We start from the raw sequence: 22447 nt of genomic DNA, 5'->3' as shown, positions 1-22447 counted from the left end.
CGCTTTTTTCTTGGCACATAAGCTAATTCCACATATATAGATGCTTCCCTTGTGTTTTAATTATTTCAGTCATTGCAAAGGTTTGTGGTGGTACGTGAGACGTAGCTTTGTATCAACGTGGTCTCTCTTGAGTCATGTTGATGGAAATCTAGGAGCCCTGCCTATGTATGCCCCTTAGTGAGGGGTTTTCTCAGTTCTTTCTCAGTTCTTAACTGCCACAGTGGTAGTATCTCAAGACTGTCTCTCTCTTTAGCAGGATTTTTCTGCTCTCTCCTTTGTTAATATATCTTCTTTACCTTTAAATTTTATTTCTCCCTGTCAATTCAATTATACTTCTATTCCTTTGTGATTTTTTTTCCCTCCTTTTGCTTTTACCTATGGGTATGTTCTGGCTTCAAACTCAGCCCTAGCCTTGTGTGAAGTGTGGCAATAAACTTCTTCCTAAAGATGAATCTTCAGTCTGTACGGTCTGTTGGAAGAGGAACATATTGTATAATTCTGACCTCAGTGTCAAGTCTTTACTAAACAGGCTAGTTATACTTGCTCATCCCATTTAAAGACATTATGCGAGGATAAATGCTCAGAACTACAGATACCGTCAAGCCTCCCATTCTGCTGCAATGAATATACTCTTTTGGAAGAGACTGGCACACTCATTCAGAATAGATTTCAGCACCTACTTTGTCAAGATGTTACCTTGATATCAAAATCACAGTTTGGGCTTTACCTGGTGACAAGACATCCTTTGATCTCTGCATCTCAGTCCTGGTTGCCTGTTAAATACTAGGCTGAGTAAACTGAAAAACCAATGAAACAATTATTTTAGGTCTTGGTAGACACAAAGGGAAAGAGGAAAGAGAGAGAGAAAATACTGATCAGGGTCACTCTGATTCAGTGTTGGGAACATTGCAGCTTACAATTCCACTTCTCATGGAGACAAGTTAGGATATCCCCCAGCCTATATTGCACCACCAGACAGTCCATCCCAGTATCTGTAACCCAATCCTGAACTCTGGAATTGATTATTCTGTTTCTAGTTCAACTCCCTTTCCTACCTGGAGACCATACTCAAGACTAAAGCTCTGGAGAGACCTGGGACTAATCATCTCTATATACTAATCATCTCTATATAGACAATCCACAAATATTGTGGCCCACTGTCACCATTTTGAAGGAGTTTAATTCCAGTGGAAGGCATAACGGAGAAGATGCAGATCACTTGGAATAGTTTTCTTTGAATGGTCTCATGGTCACTCTAGCCATCAGTACTACTATCACTGTTCCTGAAAGGCACAGAGGCACCTTTATAATTCTATTGAATATTGGTGTTTCCTTCTTTTGTCTGGGAGATCTCTACTACCAGTAACTCCTATATGGCCTTTTTATGCCATATGTCTCCTCAACTCCAGAATGACAAATTATTTAAGTCCTCTGCTACTTCTGGCATTTCAGCAAGAAGCCCAACCTTTTAATATGACCATTTCTATTCATCGGCATATATTTAGTGGAAATGAAGGCACTAGGTTGAGAATTACAGGCCATATATAGAGCAAAAATATAACCGTAATCTTAAGGTTAAGCAGGCTATGGAACAAACAGAGAACCCAGTCTTTAACGCTGTGCATTCAGATACAGGCTTTTTGGTGGAAATCCTTAGGTTGCCAGTACTGTTAAAGACTGCCCATGACTACTGGGCTAAGCTATCAGAAGGACCTGGTTAGGGACAGATTGTCATGGAGAAAATCTATGTGGTTGCTAGGAGTTGACACCAACTTGATGGCACTTAATCAATTAAACAAACAAACTCAGTTATTACAGAGACAGTCTAATCAGCAATTGCAAGAGCAATGCCATAATTTTGCTTGTACAGATAAAAAGGACAGAAAATTTGGTAGATTGAGAAGAAAATTCTAGTCAATGGGAGCTATGCTTCTTCATAAAGCAGATTATCAGGCATGCCTCCCTAGGGACCACCCGTTTTCTGTGGCAGAAGATGGCTGTTGCTGATCCCCCTCTGGATGTAGGTAAAAGATTCTAAGTGGCAGAAGTTTTCCATATGAGGGAGGATGGGACTCAGAATTGGAGCTTTGCATTGGTAGCTTTGTGCCACCATGTTTGTTTTATTCTTCTGAATTTCCCCACAGATCTAAAGTCAGATTGATATTCTTCTGTGTGAAGAGGAAAGGGTCTTTAGTTTAAAAACAGATCATAGATTAGGAACAGTAAAAAAACAGTGGACTACTGCATATTTTATAAGCTGGTGTTCCTCTTTTCTCCTAGGTAATATTCATAGTACAGAGATTTTGTTTGTTTATTAGATTTATATCCCACTTTCAGTCAGGAGCTCAAGGCAGCTCCTTGGAGTCCCTTCTACTTTTCCCCACAATAACATTCTTGAGTGATAAGTTATACTGAAACCCTCTGACTACCCCACCAAAATCACTGTGAGCTGAGTGTGGAGAAGAATGTGGATCTCCCCACTCCTACTCCAATGCCCCACTCTTAGTTGGGGCTTAATACTTCTACTTAACCATGGTGTCTGAAATAACCATGGTTTGCTGCTGTGTGTAAAGTTGCAGCTTCTTGGAGGCTAGTGAACCATACAGATCTTCTCACTGTCACCCAGACCTCTAATTCCTTTGACTCAAAACATGGAACATAACAAACCTAGAGCCAATTTCACACACTGTCAAGGACATGCAAGACACAACCAGAAAGCTCTTGGCATACAGATGCTGTAATTTTAATTTATTATTTATTTGTTTGTTTATTGGTTTATTTAATTAATTTGTATGCCGCCCATCTCCCCCAACGGGTGACTCTGGGCAGCTCACAATTAAAACCAAAAACCCAAGCCATTAAAAACAACAGTACCATATAAATCATTAAAATTAATTAATTAAAATCCGACGATAAAACAACCCTATATACATTAATTGTGTTAGGAATGAAGCTAGTGTAGCAGGGAACAACAGTTCCTAGACTAGTGAGAATTATTTTGTCAATGCTGGAAAGGCAGGAGGGAAAAGCCTACAATTTAAACCCTAGAGCATATTTCTAGGCTCTGATACCTGTGTACTTCTGTGGGCTTCATTTTTTTCTGTGATGAAATATCTACACTAGCTGCATCATGTTCAAGATTCTACTATTGAGTAAACCAGTGTTGTCCAAACTTGGCCACTTTAAGATGAGTGGACTTCAACTCCCAGAATTCTCCAGCTCCAAAAAAATTTCAAAGCACCTGGACACTGAAGACCACAACTATATATCTTAGCTGCCCACCCCACTATCAATCCTTTATTTTGCTATTGGTTTACTCCAGTGTTGTCTAAACTTGGCCGCTTTAAGATGAGTGGACTTCAACTGGCTGGAGAATTCTGGGAGTTGAAGTCCACTCATCTTAAACCAATAGCAAAATAAAGGATTGATAGTGGGGTGGGCAGCTAAGATATATAGTTGTGGTCTTCAGTGTCCAGGTGCTTTGAAATTTTGGAGTGTCTGTTCTACAAGATTTTTTTTTTATTGCTGAATCCCACAGGCCTATTTGTAGCTTTATTAAATGTTGATCTCTCACATGCAGCTGTATATTGATATTCCAGTCAGAGTATTTCACTTTCTTAAATCTGAGAGTTAAAGTGTTTCTAATAAGTGTTATTAACTTGCATTAATGATCCCAGCCCCTGCCAAAAATTTATCTTTGGTTTTATCTCTGTTAATAAATAATCTGTTTGAGCCTTCTGCTCTTCATTTGCCTACCTGAAAAATAACTGTTTTGATTGTTACCATCTCAGCGCACAAAATTTGCCAATTACTAGCTCTGAGACTAAGCCTCTCCATAAGGAAAAAAATAATTTTTCACCCAGTTTTATATTTCTTTCTAACACAGTTTCCCAGTTTCATTTAAATCAAAATGTTACCCACACTCTAACCAGTTGGAATCTTTTCTTCATACCATAGCTGTAGAGAGCCTAAGAAAAGCAGTCTTTTTGTTTGGGCAAAATAAAAGAAAGTCTGTTCCCCATGTCTTGCCAAAGACATAACATCTCTTGTTTTACAAGTTAGTGAAGCATCTACAGAGCTATTCTACCAAGGCACTGGTGGTGTCTACTGCATTCATCGGAGAATATTTGCTCCCATTAAAGCTGCAACCCATTATTATTGTTTGGTGTTAGAGTGCAGAAAACTGCTTTATGTGGTAGAGCAATCTTGTCTTCAGTCATCTCTTAACACAGGTTCTCCACCACTCGTATAGCTTGTTACTATCTAATCAGCATGAAGCACCAAAACCACAAAGAAAAAGAAAAAAAATTGCCCATCTGTAATTAAGATTGAGTGCTCATCTGTGTACTTATATGAACCTCCTTTCCTTCTTCATTTCTTAGGAGCTGACATGTTTGGTTTCTATTTACTACCATGTCAGGTCCCAGAATTGAGGAGAATGGATGAAACAACTGAGGGGAATTGAATGGAATATACAGGGGTTACTTCCATCAAAAGTCAGTCAGCTTTAAAATATTTCAGTAGAGGTATACTTCAGGTGCAATGTCCCATCAGTGTAAATACACAGAGGACCACCTAAAGGACATAGAAGCAACTCATTTATTAGTTGAGGGATTGGTCTGAGAATCTGTAATGGTATGTGGGAATGACCTTGGGAGATGGGGGGAAGAGATGCCACCTAGGGAACGATCAGATAAGAGACAGCATAGCCTGCAGCTGTATAATGGGAAGAGAAAGAGACTGAAAAGGGAACTTCCCTAACTTCTCAGGGGGTAAAAGTGACGGTGGGAGATTTGTACTTTCAGACTTGAAAGATTCTGTTAACATAGCCTTACAATAAAGTAGAATTAGCTCATCTGGTCATGTTTCCTGTCTGGTCTACCTGGGAAGGCTGACAGAAGCATCATATTAGGTAATAAAAGAATCTGCCTGAAAAGCTAAAGGAACACTTCTGCTGAAAGGCGAAGTGTGGCTCAAACTGCTTCCCGCTCAATAAATAGAACAACAGCCACAAAAACCCTCCAGTAAACTAACATTCACAAACGCGTTTGGACTACTAGAAGTTCCAAATAATTGGATAGTAAGTAGCACAAAGCAAATGGGCTTCTCTGGAAGGAATGACTGATAAACAATAGTTTGGAACATTCAGCCTATCCATCCAGTAACAGAGATCACTCTGGCTGGATTTTAATCATACGTGGCTGCATACTAGAAATAATAGGCAAAGTAGCATTCAAAAAATCTTTCATTCCCAGTGGCTTGAAGATTTAAAGACTTCAACAACAGAAAAACACATCATTTTAACTCCATCCTAAGCCTGGATATAACTTAAACCGTTCCTTCAGATAAACAGTAGCTGGTTAAATGCAAGCACGCATGGATTTATTTTCTGTTAAAAGAAAGCAGGATCTCCCCTCCCCAGCTTTTAAAATGAGGAGGTCTTGGCTCAGTACCAAATTGGGGTTTAAAAATTCATGCCTGCCATAAGAATTTATATAACTCTTGAATTATTTATATGCTGCACCAATAATAAGGAGCTTAATATCTAATAGAGATTATTTAATAAATATAAAATGGCATAGGAAAAACATAATCAAATAATTGTAATATGTCAGTGTGGTCTGGGCCCTTTTTTATTATGGATTCTGTAGAAAATAACTAAGGGTAGTATTTTTTTTTTTCCTAAAAGGAATTTAGTTGTAGAAAAACTTTTATTTTTCTATACATCTCTTTCCTCTGTCACCGTTTCTTCTGAACCAGAGGTAGAGTAGGAGTCTTAATGGAGATGGAATGTAGGAGGAGGCTTAGTAACAATACCATTAAGTGTAGGCAGATGTCCAAGACCAGGAACTCTGAAGGGGACAGAATAAAAACTATTAAAAAAAAGAAAAGAAAAGAATTATGATGTAATCTTAGAGAGGTTTAATGAGAACTGTATGTGTAACTGCCAAGAGGAAGATTGGAAGCCTGTCTTCCCTCCCTCCCTCCCTCCCTCCCTCCCTCCCTCGTTATTTATTTATTTATAAATAATGTTTTCTGGTTTTTTATTTCGTTTTTCTTTTTTTCTATCTCCTTTTTTCTTTGTCTCTTCTTTTTCTTTCCTTTTTACTTTTTTACATTTAGTTTACTATATATATTTTTTCTTTGAATGTATTTCTTATTATGCATGTAAAATGTTTTAATAAAAACTATTTTTTAAAAAAAAGAACTCTGAAGACAACAGAGAGGAAGGGATGCAGATCAGGATAACGATGGGCCGAGGGAGGCAGCAGGTAGACTGCACTCAGGGAAGGGGGATCAAATATCTAAAGACAATCCCCACTGCCAGCCCTCTGGCCACATCTTGGGAGTCAGGTTATCAGATCCTTGGGAGTCCTGTCTCTGGATTTTGTCTGGGGAACTGTTGCCCTTTGAATTTATCTTGGATCTTATGACCTTTTTTTTTCTTCCTATGATCCATTTATCATTAAACAAATTATGGGTAACACAGTTCTATTGTATCGTTCTGGCCATAGTTTTTATCGTTATGGAGTGAGGACATGATAGAATGTTCATAGAATGAACATTACAGAATGAGAACATTGAAGCTTTGCTTCAATACTGTTTCTTCTTTGTTGTTGTTGTTTTTCTTTCCTTTTTTTAGGGAATATATCCAAATATTAATACATTCAAATATTCTCTTCCTATTGCAGTGCTTCAAAGAGGCTGATAAAGCATGCTTCCCACTTTTCCCCCCTTATTTTCCAGGCAGACCAATCCAGGAAAAGACCTATATCATTTAGAGCTGTAGGTGCCCAGAGCACCCAGGTAGATGCTGTCCCCATTTATGCAGGAGACAGTATTAGAGGATCCCTGCTCATACATGGATTGAAAGTTGTGTCTCATACAAGAATAGAGCTTCAATTAATGCTGTTCTGCCTTCCCTCTGACAGATACAGACAGATCTTCCCGCAAAAGATGGGTTATTTGTTTGGGAGGAGGGACATTGACCTTGTGTTTTTGTTCATTCAGTAGAGCATTGTTAACGGCACAGGAAAGTGTGCGTCTTTTCTAGGTAGTGTAATTTAAGATTCAACTCACACAATGCAGTCTTGGTGTTTTTTTTTTTGCTGCTGCTGCTCTCCTTCTCCTTCTCCTTCCCATTCCCCTTCCCCTTCCCCTTCCCCTTCCCCTTCTTCTTCTGGGGGGTATAATCATTTCTATATTGTAAGGAGAAATGAATCAGAAAAAAAATATCTATGAGATTTGCATGAGTTTTGAATAGTCTTTAAAGGGACAGTAAATCAAAATTAGCAATGCTAGTAATTATTTCGGCAACCCAGGAGGAGCCTCCCACACTGGGAACTGCTCTGCAACTTGGTTAATCAAATATGTGTATATTTTTCTTCAGCAAAGACTGCAAGGATCAAAGTAATAAACCTGTAATTAATAGTTCTAGCTTGGAGTGTTTGGTAAGTATGTTCTATTCCCATTCCAATGAGTTTGACATTTGTGTTCCTACAACAAGAGCACTGAGCAGGAGTTGGGCATTAAAGTAACACTGTTTAATCAAAGCCATCTGGTAGAAGCAATTTTAAACATAATTGTCTCAATGCAAAGACACTGTTTCTGTTAGTGTCTCTGGTACAACAATAATTTAGGATCTTGGGATGCTGCCTCATTTACATAACCTCCTTTGTGCATCAGCTCCTCTATCTTGAGCATTGCTTAACTAACAAGTCTGCCGCTCTCCTCGTGCTAGTAAGCTAGAATGCATTGTTTCTTTCTTCTTCTTACGTCGCTTGAGGAGGCACAAGCAACCAGTTTTCAAAATGCCGCCTTCCATTTGTTTCTGTTCCTGATTTTGATACTGTGGGTGGTAAACCATGATAAACAATCCTGTGAGTTATCACTGTCTCCCAGGGAATCTTTGGGTTTGACTTTTTACCCAAGATGTTGATGGTGTGTGTTGAGGCATGTTTAATAAGGAAGTTGATTTTTTAAAAAAGACTGTCCTACTACTGAGACTAAGAAAAATGCATTTATGTGTTGTCTAAATCCCAAACTATAAAGGTAATTTTGGATACAGAATTAGATTTGCCAGATGTATTGGATCCAAAAAACTGGACAAACATCTCTTCCTATAGACTTCCATGGCAGAAAAATTAAGAAAATGTACTGTTTAGCCATACTATGATGTATTTAGTTCTTCTTTATGCTGCACAGACTATAAAGAAAAGGGATTTTATCTAAGACCCTATGATCATATTTTATGACATGTCACTCTGGACAGGATTCCCCAGTCAAGAGTGCTTAGGAATTGGCTTCACGGGGGTTGATTCTCTTGGTAGGCAGAATAAGATGGATGCTTCAGATGGCAGATGTTGGGCACAGAGCAGACAAAACGTCTGCTCAGCTTGCTGGGTATCTCCTAAGGTTACCTGCTGCAAGCCTGGAGAAGTTAATGACTGTTAGCTAGTCAATTACAATGCTGGCTATATTGTGTACGTGGGATCAAGGAGGTACCTTCTTGTCCTTTACATCAAGCAGCAAATATCATGTAGTAATGCAATGCTATCACATGCAGAATTCATATGTGTGTCAATATTCGTGCTAGCTATGTTCTTTTAAAAATATATATTTCATTTAGATGATTATCCACTATATTTTTACACTGAATTTCTTTCATGGCACTGGAAATCAATCAGTAAAAGATGCTGAAAACAGAGAAGTCATTTAATTTTATTTGATAAGTCTGTACTTGAGAAACAGTAAGATCTCCAAAAGCTTAGTTTCTAATAACCCAGATAGAAATGTTCAAGAGCACCATTTTTCAAAAGTTCTTGCACTGCAGTTTAAATAAAAATATTCATTAGTTATTACACAGATTATTTTATCTCTGTGTGTTTTCAAACATCAGCTTGATCACATTAAAAAAAGATATTTTTCTCTTGTTTTAGATATTTGGTGCTAGAACACGTGTCAGGTGGAGAGCTCTTCGATTACCTTGTAAAGAAAGGAAGATTAACACCAAAAGAAGCCAGGAAGTTCTTCCGACAGATTATTTCCGCATTAGACTTTTGTCATAGTCATTCAATCTGGTGAGTACAATAGTTTAGGACACATGACTTTCAACAACCAGGAATTCTTCTGAATAGGGAACCAACCATTCAGGTAGGTCTTTCACTAGGATATCATAAGCTATAATTATTCAAATACAGTAACACAATTCACTCCTCCCCTTCCCTTTGCTTATGTTCAGTTTATCAATAAACATCTAACATTCTGGGATTCTGGGAAGCCACTGAGCATGCTCATTCTTTGTCAGTTATTTGGGATCGTGGCCTTTTCTTTGTAATACTTCAGATTTCTGCATTCCTTACTGCTCACTCCAGTATACTGACAATTACAATTTGTTTCTCAGGGAACAAATTCTGCCTATAATGTTTGTTTAACTTCTGCTGGCTAAAATTTATATTCCAGAGACTCCAGGTGACTAACTTTCAAATAAAAACTCATAAAATAACAATAATTATAATATAGATATAACCATAATAATAAAAATAAGAGACTACAAAAGCACACATGAAGGTTAAAAACAATCCATTGCCAGGGCTCTTAATCTCTTAGTGCACTCGTAGAGAGCCAGGTCTTTGATGCTCTGCAAAAAGATAGGGGCTGAATGTGATACAGATTTTAAAGTGGTACTGATTACCTTCCAAATCCAGCCACTCATACATGTACCCCTTGTTTCCTGAAGGGCCAAGGATCCAACCTGCAGGTGAACAAGTTCATGCCACAGAAAATCTTGTCTACTTCATCAGGATCCAGTTCATTTTATAAGACACTGTCCTACTTACTTCCTCTGGTCCTGCCAATGTGGAATCAAGATCTAAACAAATATAAATGAAATGTGAAAGTGTTTAGTCAACCTGGCAAAGCATCCCTGAAGGAAGATCATCTGATCTCTCCTTCAAAAAAAGTGTATGGGTCATTTTAAGCAGGGCTGCTGGACAATATTTGACTGATGCAATAGGGGTAGAGAAATACTGAATACTTTACCACTTTTACCACCAGATTAACAGGCTTTCCTCAAGAAGCATTGCTGAATCCAAAGGAAATTGACAATTTACATATGGTTTCCAACCTTCCGTTTTTAGGGATTACCTGGACTCTTTTCAGTGGAGTTTCAGTCTGAGTTATAGTACTGAAAGAACATTGATTGCGCTTCCCATTGACTCTTGGCAGGCTTGAGATTGGAATGATGGACCCATTCTGGCCCTCTTGGATCTCTCAGTGGCTTTCAATACCATTAATCATGGCATCCTTCTAGACTGGCTTAGGGGGCTGGGAGTGGGGGGGACACAATTCCCCTCCTTCCTTCAAGGCTGGTTCCAGTTGGTATTGGTTAGGGAGAGAAATCCAGCTATTGATTCCTGCATTGCAGTGTCTCAGAGCTCTACTTTCCATCTATTCCCATTTAATATCCACATGAAACTGCTGGGTGAGGTCATATGTCAGCATGGGGTTAAGTACATCAGTTGTACATCTCTGCCCAAGTGATGCCTTCAAGGTTCTTTCCCAAAGTCTGGAGGCTGGGTAAGTCTGGATGGTGGCTTCCACTTAACCCTAACAAGACCAAATGGCTGTGAGTTTTAGGGCATCCCAGATCTGGAGATTTCCCAGACTCTGGATGGGGTGGCACTCCCCCAGACAGAGTTTGTGTCATTTTGGGGGTCCTCTTGGACAGGAGCATGGCCAGGAGGGCCTTTGCACAAATCCGTCTTGTATACCAATTGCTCCCATTCTTGGATCAGGAGGATCTGTTCCCAATCAGTTATACCTTAATCACTTCCTGGTTGGACTATTGCAATACACTCTACATAGGCTGCCCTTGAAAAGCATTCAGAAGCTGCAACTGATCCAGAGTGCAGTGGCACATATAGGTTTGGTCACACCACTGCTTTATGAACTTAACTGATTCCCAGTAGATTTCCAGATGCAATCCAGCATGGTGTTTTTCACCTATAAAGCCCGACATGGCAAAGGACCAGGATATTTGTAGGACCACCTGCCTTCAATTTAAACAATTGCTCGTCCCACCAGATCAGGCATGCTTTGGGTCCCTTCTGGGAAACAATGTCAGGAGAAGTGTCTCCTCTGTCAGGGTGTCTGCCCTATGGAACAGCATCCTTCCTGAAATTTGGATGGCCTTGACCCTGTGAGATTCCTCTAGGGCCTTGAAGACTTGGCTTTTCCCTCAAGTATTGGGTCAGGCTGTTAGTTGATCCCAGTATGTAGGGTTCAATATTTATTTTTCAGATTGTTTATTAGGAGCCACTTGTTTTTTAATTATGTGTGGATTTTTTTACTATAGATATTTACATTACGGCTTTTACTTTTTGTTATGTTGTTGGTATGGTTTTATGTATTGTTAACTGCCCAGAGCCACTGTGTTGAGGTAGGCCTCCATATCAGTCATTTAAGTAAACATGTGTCATACGAAACCTTCTTGCAAAAGAAAATTGTGTCAATTACAAAGAAACCCATGTTAAAGGATTAGTGACTTCTGGTGTTCAGCATTCTTGGTTAGATTCCTTCTGGGTATTTACTTTTGTTTCTCTTCCAGTACAGAGTTACTTAGTTTATAGTTTCCCCTGCTTGTTTATGCTTAAACAAGTTTCAGTGATTTTTTCAATTATAAAGAAATAGGGGAAGGGTTGTCCCTACAGATGGAATGCAAGATTTCTACATAACTGCTGACCCATAACTGCTCACTTATTTCTCAGTAAAGTTATTTGTATAGTTTTGATTTGCATAATGGATGAAAGAATGCTGTTGGATACAGATGGAGTTAGGTCTCTTAGACTAACAACTATAGGGAGATTAAAAATGTATTCTGTAAAACTACTTTGTTGATATCTTTAATATATGTGCAACAATTATTGGAAACATATTGGGTGGACTGCAGCCCTGTTATACCCATAAGAAAAACACACCCTTTCTCTTATCAATAGATTGCTACAAAGATGAGTTTTGTCTTTCCTTATTAAAGAAATAAAAATGGAAGTTAAAATACGTGGTTTGACCACATGAAAATAGAAGTAAACTTGATCATCAGCACTGTATTTTGCATGTTGTTGGAAGTGGTGCTTATTCTCAAGGTTCATAGAAGGCCATTAATCTGCAACTGGGCCGCGGTTCCAACATTTGGTGAAACATGGAAGGTCTCTTTACACCTTTCTAGAGGTTGCTTGCACAATTGAATTTGCTCAGGACAGTAAATTTTATCCAAGCTTCAGATGATACAAATATGAGCAATGACAGAAAAATTAACCTCTTGCCCAGTGAACAGTTTACTTTTCCTGTCTGGGATGAACTGATCTGTCCTGTGCCCCCTGCTTATTTTCCTGTGATACTTTGGTGCTCCCTTTAGCCTGGCGAAATTATTTTCTGTTGCTTTTGTGTTTTGGTGTGAGGCTGCTTCTGTATATAAATATGAGACAAGAATTGAATATAGTTGCACATTTCTCTTGGGTGGAGAAAAAATCATTTGGGTATTTCAGACAAGAGCTCATTTAGATAAACAGCATAGGAAGTCAGAGGAGGAGGAGGAGGAGGAGGAGGAGGAGGAGGAGGAGGAGGAGTTTGTGACTCCTTTTCAAATGTAAACTCAGAGCTGGTTTTAATAAGAGAGCCATTAGAGGCCAATTACAGTCTAAGGCTGTACATGAATTGTGAACCACCATCAGCCATGTTTTGAGTTGCAATAAGTTGCAAGTATACCAAAGCCACAAGAAAAAATTGGTGATTAGATATTGGGTAGACTAAAAACCATATTCAGAGAAAATAAGCAGGTAGCACAGATACACTCACCAGAACACAAGGGAGAACTGACAGAAATCAGTAACAGCTAGAGGGCCCAATCTAAATCATTACTTTTAATACAGTGAGTCTCTTTGGTCACTGTTAGATCGAGGTGAAATATTTTTTACTACCAAACCATATGACCAAATTGCAAGTTATTCCTTATATGATTAAGATTTTTTTTTTTTAATCTTAAAAGGTAGTGATTGGTTTATTGGTTCTGGCTAGACAACTGACTAGACAGGTTCTATGCAATGGATGCTATGATAGTGGAGGATGCTCAAGTGTTTTTTCTGTGATGGTACTGTTTCGTTGAAATCCCACTGCCCTCACTTTTGGAGGATAGGAAACTTCCAATCACATCATCATACTGTTGCATTTTTCAGAAATAATTGTGCCTGCGGTGATATACACTGAATGATACATTCCATAGTTCATATTCCTTCAGTGTAGTCGTGTGAAATGAACTGGGAACTTGAGACTGAGAGACATCCTCTTGCCAAAGCCATTTAAACAGTGAGCACCTGGTTGACTCAGAATGGAATCCATAGCTAAGCTGGAATTCCACTTCTATGATTTGCTATGGCTTCTCATCAACTCAGAATTAATTGTCTGTTCCATTTTATGATCATTGGATTGGTGAGGCAAACTACTATTTAACTACTAGCCTTATTCTGTCTCCTTTACTCTTTGTAGTTCCCAAGAGGGTGATGCTTATGATAGATTTTTATCAAACATTTTAAAGAAATGGGGAGTGAGGGAACAGCAGTAGTTTCCTAGGAGGAAAAAAATGGTGTAATGTGGGTTTTTAAATGATGAAGCCTGACCTTATCCTGTCAAGGGATAGCAAAATGATAAATTGTCTAATCAGCCAGGTTATCCAGTCATGACCATACTGAAAATGAAGGTTTCTCCAATGGCTAATGATGGAACATGGATGCTTGTTGCCCACATATAAAACAGATTGATAGTTATGTGCTTGTTTAATCTCATGCTAGATTCCTCTTCTTCCATCATTTCCAACAGTAGGCACACATAGAAAAACAAACAAACACATGAGTAATTCCTTTCAGTTACTTTTTATTTCTCTTTGCCAGTTTATTTACTGATGACCTAGGATGTAGTTCTGTTTGAGTTTCTAAAAGCATTTCTTTATAAATTCTTTGTGCCAAATGCCTTTGATGTTAGCATACTGTACATTCAAACATCACTTGGTAGTAAAAGATTTGAAAGAAAGCAAATTAGCCTTCAAGTTGAATTTGTAATTCATTATAAAGTCAAGTCAAATAAATAAGACTTCTGGTACAAGTATAGTTATGCATATCTAGATAACCAGTCTTCCCATCCTGAAACCCTTTCAATTCTAATTTAAACTCTACTTATTCCATACTGTTGTGACCATTTTCCACTATTCTGGGCATTCCAGTTCATTTTAGAGATCAGGATACTGTGTAGATCAGATAGGTTTACATAGTAGGAACTGTCAGCCAATCAACGCTTCCTTTTTTAGGCCAACAGTCAAAACAGAAAAATGCCAGCCAATCAGTTCTAGTTCACTAGAAACTAATTGTTTTGTCCAGGCTCCTCAACAATGAACTACCTACAAAGAAAACTCTGGGCAAAAGACAAGTTGCATCTCACAAAGACGAAGAAGGACACGTTCAGCAGGCACCTTACCCTTCTCATCAGGAGAGTCCTGCAAAAGGGATAGGGTGGCAGTAACTCAGGACTAAATATACTGGCAAGGACTTGGGACAACAATACAGGAGACAAAGGGAAAAGCATGAGAGTGGAAGGGAAACTTAGGGATTGGAAGGAAACTATATCAATGAAGCCAGTAGGTATCACCACTCATAATCTTAGACGTTTCTACACCAGTGCACGGAGCATAGGAAACAAACAGGAAGAAATGAGAATCTTAACATAACGACAAATATATCTTAAGCATCACTGAATTGCTTTAAAAATATGTAGGATAAGTGACAATTACATTAAATTTAGCATCAAATAGTGAATTTATATAAGTATTTCACAGGATGTTTAAATAGGGATATTTCCAGATAGAGGGCTTCTAGTATTATCACTCAAAAGATATGTTATGTTTTTCTCCTTAAAGGGTTTTCTATGAAAAAAAAATATGAAAGAATAATAGAAAAAGGTGGGAGCATTAGAAATGAAAAATAACATTGCCTGAATCCCTGTAAAAGTCTATGAATGAGGCAGGATTATTGAATAGTATAAGTCATTTGACAGCATCTTAAGTCTTTGAAATAGCCACACAATCAAAACAGAATACATTCTGCCAGCACAGAGCTCTTCTGAATGATGCATGTCCTGTGGCTTACTTTGAAACATCTATCAACATAGTGACTTAGTAGAAGCTAAGAGTCCATCTTGGAATATATCTGAATTTACTTAAAATGAGAATACACGAGAACAGTGAAATAGACAGTGCATGGACCATATGTTGGCTGTTCACTCATTAGGAAATCACCATCACACATTTGATCTGAAGCTACTGAAAAAAAATCAGGGGTCATTCTTAGAGGTAAACTCTGAAGTAAGTCCTAACTACAGTGTGGAACATTTGAGGAATCATGGAGCTAATATTGTTCCATTTGCAGTTGTTCTGAGAATATTACAGAATAGGGTTCCATGTCTGGGCTCAAAAATTTAGGTAAGCATTAAAGAGCAGGCCTTTTTGCTGTCTAGTGGTCATCTGGATTTTTGCAGCCCCAGATCTGGCAGCAGCCATACTGTAGATGGCCGAACTGGCATTGGAAAAGGTATGGGACGCGGTGGTGCAAGGGCTTAATGATGCTGGAGTTTGCCGGTCAGAAATGGTCGGCATTCCAGCGGTTCGGGCCCGGCTCCGCAGGACAGGGTGAGCTCCCGTCCCTTGTCCTAGCTTCTGCTCACCCAGCAGTTCGAAAGCTATTCCATCTGTGAGTAGATAAATGGGGACTCCTGTTTAGATGGGAGGAACCAGTGGTGCTGCGCGGGGGAGCAAAATACTGGTGCTGGCTGAACTCTGAATGCAACCAGCACGAGTGACGATTGATGTGAGCGGCGAGAAAGAGCTTTGGAGGAGGAAAAAGCCTGGATGACCCCCTAGCGACCACTGCTGGTCACATAGTGTAATATATATAGCACTGTAGGATTTGTAATTGTAAGGTTTGTCCCCGTTAGGATTATATATACTTTGTGAGCTACCCAGAGTTCCCCACTGGGGGGAGATGGGGGGAGAATAATTGGATGTATAAATAAATAAAAATAATAATAAAATCTGTGAAGAGTCATAAATGCAGAGCCCCAGTTTTAGACTTTGTTTTTAAAGTATTTAAAGCATTGAAAAAGTAAAATTCCACCCAGTATGAGGAACCTGGAAGGAAGAGCATGAAGAACAAGTAAAAGAATCTGGATTGACCATTGGTGACATCACCAAACAAGAATATGACTGGGCTAATTTCTGATTCAGTGTAGTTTTTTTTTTCTCCTTTTCAGCTTTACAATGCTAATATTAACAAATAAAAGTATGATTAGTAGAAAAACTAATACCAAATCTTTTTAGGCTTCAGTTATATTAAATAATGCCAATTCTTTTACAAGGGAGGGAGAAGATTGAGAAGAATTTCCCTCTAGTAATAAATAGTAGAATTATGTTTTCATCTTATTTTTGTTTTGGCTATGAGAGGTTATTGGAGAAGTATTTTGAGAAGGCCATTCAGGATTTTGCATGAATATTGATAAATGACAATTACTAGAGCTTCTTCCTCTTCCACTGCCTGAGGCTATGTCTGCTGGGGTATGCAGGTGGCATACACAGTAATTTTGTATGAGGGTTTATATATGGAGGCAAAGAACGAGCACTTTATTTTCATCTTTCCCATTAAAAAGAAAGGCATTATTTAAAAGCTGTATGTCAGGATGCTATAGCAGTAGAACAAAAATGACTAATCCTGAATCTGTAAATTGTACGTTCTAGGGGAATATCAGTTTACACATTTAAATTTTAGTAAAAGATCATTTAGATTTTGAGGGATAGGTCTCAGATAATCTCAAATTATCAAGCAACCCTTAGAAACAGCACCAAGAACCAGGAAAAACTGGTTCTTGGTGCAGCCCAAAAAAGATAAACCACCTTGAAGTCAGTGAACTTCTCGGTTTCTGCAGAATACCGAGAGTAGAGGGGAAAAAATCATGAGGTTTGGACTTCACATGCATTAACGTTTTGCTTGGTACAGCTGGAATCGTGCTGTTTCCAAGGGTTGCTTGATAATTTGAGATTATCTGAGACCTATCCCTCAAAATCTAAATGATCTTTTACTAAAATTTAAATGTGTAAACCGATATTCCCCTAGAACGTACAATTTACAGATTCAGGATTAGTCATTTTGGGCAAGCAGAGATAGACCTGTTTTTGAATTGTGATGGCCCCACAGATATAGAAAGATATTTCTATGGATGAGAGTAAGATGGGTATTAAGTGGAAGAGATGGGAGACGGTTATACTTTGTTGAAGGCAGAGTGGGGAGGAAGCATGAGGAAGAGTTCATGAAAGCTGGAGTTTTGTAACAAAGCCTGTAGAAAGCTTAAATGATCACTATATAGGCTGAGGGACATGAAGTATTAGAAATAAGGACTGCCTACGAACTGATTAATTTTTGTCAATAAAGCAACAGTAGGGTAACGTCAAAATAGATCTGTGCTCTATTTAGACTTTTACCTGACTTCTACTGGTTGAAAAGGCTACACAAAGTAGACTCTCTTCTCTCCCACCTTCTTTTTCATGCTCTTCCTCCACACAAACTAAATATATATAGTATATACATACATGCAAATTTCCTTTGAAATCCATGCTTCATTCTGAATGTATACAGTATTCTTCACTTTGGTATTTATGGAAGTGGTGTGCACATTATTAACTGCATTCTAAATAAGGCTAAAATAAGCTTTTTGATGTGGGTTGTGCTTCACTTTTCCTTTTCAGTCTTCTTTCTTGGCATATACGCTGCATGAAGCATTTTGGCTTCTTGTTCACTAATGTCACTGCCTTATTTAATAATGTTTGCAGCCAATATGGAGAAGGGCTCTGCAGTATTTCGGCTTGTAGAACATTAAAAGGGCATTATGTCTTCCATTCACCTACAGAGTAAAGTGACACTGATCATGTAAAACATGGAATCAGAGGGATCAACTGGAATTGAACCAAGTGAAGTTCATTTACCCTGCATTGCTCCATTAAATGCTGAGTAATTAGCACATGTTTTAAAGTTTTGTTTTTGTTTTCTTTGGTGCAAGGTGAGGTTTGGGGGGGTTACATTGTAATTAGAGTATCCAGGCTGTTAGACTCTTAGAAATTGTAGCTTATATCCACTGCTCTGCATGCTTCTCTGCTGACAGCTCAGATTTTCAGCAAATGGGGACTGAGAACGCTATTGTACTTCTTCCATCAAGCTGAACTTAACCTTATAGCATTACTGATAAATGAATTCTCTAGATACCTGCATTACACATCCAAATTGTGCTTTCTGCAGTGATAACATCTGGAAATTAGTATATCGCCATCTTAGCATGCAGAAAATTGTTCCCATGTTCTCTGTTTTAGTATTACATCAGTGGAACAATTTATATGCACAGAAATGCCATCTATCTAAAGTGATTGTCATCCATTTGTTCTTGTAGTCTCCCTTACCTATTCCCCTGCTTCTAAAGTAAAATGTTAATTCCTCTTCCTCTTCCTCCTCCTCCTCTTTCCATATGTACTTTTTACTCAACAAAGAAATAATTATGAAAAAATACAAAAGATGCTTGTGTATAAAGAGACAGAACTGCTTTCCAAGCAGACATAATTCTCTCATGTCAGCAGGAAGAATCAAACAAGGACTCATAGGGAATTTCTCAAGGGATGACTAATAGTATTTCATTGTTAGGATTGAATTGAGCTATATTCTGAAAAAAATATACCACTTCTGAATAAGCCATCTCTCATTCCAACCATGGCGGATAACTTCCATATAATCTTCAACCTTACTTTTTAGGGAAGATTCTGGAGAGCATGATAGGGCATCAGTTGCAGAGTATTTTAGATGAAGCTGATTATCTCGATCTGTTTCAGACAGGATTCAGGCCCAGTGTGCTATGGAAATCATATTGTTTGCTCTTGTGCATGAGCTTTGTGAAGATCTGGCTGGAGTGTACCCCTCCTAGATCTTTTAAATCACTCAGTGGTGTTCCATACCATCAGCCATGGTATCCTCCTAAACTGCCTGCAAGAGGTGGTGGTGGGTGGCACTGTTTTGCATTGGTTCTACTCCTTCCTAAGCAGGTAGTTCTAATCCGTAATGATGGGGGAATCAGGAGTCTATCTGGGTTCTACCTGGAAACTTCAACTGGTACAGAATGGCTGCCTGAATGCAGCCGGGTGAGAGTCACTTAAGCTATATTATGGGCACAACAAACTCCAGATGGCTCATCTTCTTACTACCTTTGGGACTATCTTCTCCAGGCAGAATCTGCTTGTCTTTGAGGTCAATCTATGTGAGTATGCTGTGGATATCCCTCCCAGAGGTTAAGTAGATGGCAGCTGGGAGGTAGGCTTTCTCAGTAGGCATCCCATCCTTATGGGAAAATCTGCCCCAGAGGTTAATATTCAGGAAAGCAGTGAAAAATGTTTGAGGCTTACAGTGCTGATTTCTGGACCATGTTTTCCCATATACAGTTAGTTTGTAATTTTAATTTTTCATTCTAATTTTAATGCTTAAATCTATTTAATTTTAGTAATTCAAATATTATGGGATGTCTCATTTGATTACTGTGCTGTTTTAGTAGTCTGTTGTGAGGACGGTAAATTGTCCAGAGTCTTTTGAACAGGGTGGGATATGAATCATTTAATAAATAAAGACAGCCAAACTAGGAGAAATAGAGCGAACCAATTATATCCAGATAATTCCAAAGTTGCAAAGGGACAGAACATTGAACAGTCCTTCTACAAAAGGAAAGTTTGGAACTGAACTACTCATTCATGACAGATTTTAAACCACAATTTAGTGTTTATTATCTAGTTTGAATGATTACAGAATACAAAAACGCTGGGGGAGGGAAGCAGTAATGATGGCAGACGGAGGCACCATCTTTTTTAGCTGCCCCTTTTTAATTAATAGAAGCATCTAACTGACCTGGGTTGTTGACTCATGACAGATAGTTGTGTAGAACAAGACAAACAGAGACCAAATATTCAGTCTTGAGTTTCTCAATTTCTCATTTATTTTTTGTTTGTTCGGATTCAGACTACCAAATCAAAAGGGTCAATATGTTCAGTCAACTTTTATGAAAAATCCAAATTCCAAATTCTTCCCAACATTTCTGCCATAACCAATTCAAGGCTGATTCAATTAAACAAAAAATTATCCCAAGCAAATAAATGGGTAAAAGGGTAAAAATATTTATTTAAAAAAAATTGTTGGCCACTCTTACTTCCACTAGACACTTTTTCCATCAATAAGAACAACGAACTATTGCTTCAAAACCACAAGCTAGCATAATTAATATTTTGAATGCTTTAAAATTTAAAAGTAGCATGCCTTCCTTAATTTTCCAAAATAGAAGTAAATGCATGGTGCAATGGCTTGATTTGAAACCAAAACAAAATCATTCCAACTAAACAAATCTGTGGTACTTTAGTGTATGCAAGAAACAACTGCTTTGAATTAATTTCTTTTTGTTCCCCTCTTCACAGCCACAGGGATTTAAAACCAGAAAACCTACTACTGGATGAAAAGAACAACATCCGAATAGCAGACTTTGGCATGGCATCATTGCAAGTTGGGGACAGTTTACTTGAAACAAGCTGTGGGTAAGTCATATTAAGAGCTTAAATCAGTAAGCTAAAATGGTGTTGCAAAATGATGAAGTCACAAAGCATTTAGCCAATCAATTGTAGAATACCTAGAAGTTGGGGAGTAACAAAAAGGGCTACCATTTATGGGTTTTCAAGAAGTATCTGATTTGCCAGTAGGGGAAACAAGATTCTGGACCAAATGATAGATCTGTAGCATGATCCAGCAAGAGATTCTAATGAGTAGACTGGCTCTTCAGGGGTTTTTTCCTCTTAAGGGAAATACAGGTAGTCCTCAACTTACAACCTTATTGGATTTATGATGGGACCTTGGAGTTCCAGCCACTGCAACTTCCCTGTGGTCACGTGATCGTGATCTGGACGCTCAGTCCCCAACTTGCAATTATGACATTGCAGCATCCCGCGGTCACATGATCATGATTTTCAACATTCCCTGCTTGCTTCCCACAAGCAAAGTCAATGGGGAACCCAGCAGGAAGTCAGAAGTCATGGTCACGTGAGGTCCTTGCTTCATGACCCACGTGGTGCTTGCTTATCGTGGCAACTGGGACTGCTGGAACTGCTAGGTGGTGCGGTCTCTTGACATTGAGCTTTACTACCATGTCACTTAGTGATGGCAATTCCAGTCCCAATTACTGTCGTAAGCCAAGGACTAGCTGTACTTCTTTTTCCAGCAGAAGCTTGTATCAGACATCAACTTGGTTATAGCAGTTATACTATTTTTCTGATTATTCTTATGCAAAAAAAAAAAAAAAAATCATCCAGTGGGATGGTTCTCACCCAACCTGTGTGTATAGTGTTAATGAAGCCAAGATATTGAAGAAGACATCATGATGCCACCATAATTATTCTTGGTACAAAGCTATTCTATTACAGCTTATCAGATGATAAAGAATTTAGATAGTAATATAGATAGTATTTTTATAGTAATTTTATTAAAAATTACAGTTACAACAATAAAAACTAATACAAACTGAAAAAAATAAAAGAATAAAAAACAAAAGTGCAGGAAAGAAAAAATAGAAAGAAAAATAGAAAAGAAAGAAAAAATATATAGTAAAGAATATGGTGTGATGGAATGGACTTATGAAGGCCAGGCTCAGGGAGATAAGCGTGTTCTTAGCCCCCAACAGGAGCATGGGAAGTTCAAGAAGATGAGGCTGGCACCTCCCTAAGGAATTCACAGTGTTGTGGCTGGCTGGCTTGGGAACTAGGGTTCAGTCTAGTGAGATTTCTGTCCTGAGGTTGAAGCTAATAAACACAACAGAACTGTATTTGCATTGTCTCTTGGAGCTCTTTGGGCTGAACCTGACATATGGTAAAGAAAAAGAAAAGAAATATATAAAGAAATTACTTCCCCCTTCATCACAACAAGTATAAACAATTTCAGTAACTTTTTACCTTGTGTTAAAATACAACAAATGATCTCTTCCCATATCCCATCTCTTATCTATAAACAAATCCTTAAAGCCTCATCATTTCAGTCCTGACCAGCAAAAGTCTATTAAGGGTTACCTTGATGAAATAAACCAACTTTCTTTTACTTCTAACAAGCTTGATCTTTAGTCCCTAATAATGCCCTAGAACTGATTTCTTTTTCTTTTTTCTTTGTCCCTTCTCACAAAATTCATCAAAGCTTTAACAAGCCTCTTTTGTAAATCCAATATAGGAAAATTATCCAGGTCACTCTCTTGGTTTGTTATTTGTATATCTCTTTTAATTATTAAGACATCACCCAGCTTC

General features: G+C 38.3%; 1 protein-coding gene across 1 annotated transcript in view; it reads left to right on the top strand.

Annotated features, from left to right (window-relative positions):
* BRSK2 (BR serine/threonine kinase 2) overlaps positions 1-22447 on the top strand; it is a 437463-nt gene that overhangs the window by 289516 nt on the left and 125500 nt on the right. The window contains exons 4-5 of the mRNA XM_088145138.1: positions 8940-9080; positions 20585-20701. Of these exons, the coding sequence (XP_088001264.1) occupies positions 8940-9080; positions 20585-20701 (258 nt within the window). The remainder of the gene's footprint in view (positions 1-8939; positions 9081-20584; positions 20702-22447) is intronic.

Source organism: Python bivittatus, unplaced genomic scaffold, assembly GCF_059951505.1.
Source record: "Python bivittatus isolate LINGU-HERP-01145 unplaced genomic scaffold, Pbiv_v1 ctg000480_np1212, whole genome shotgun sequence".
NCBI lineage: Eukaryota > Metazoa > Chordata > Lepidosauria > Squamata > Pythonidae > Python > Python bivittatus.
This window is presented reverse-complemented; position numbering and strand designations above follow the sequence as displayed.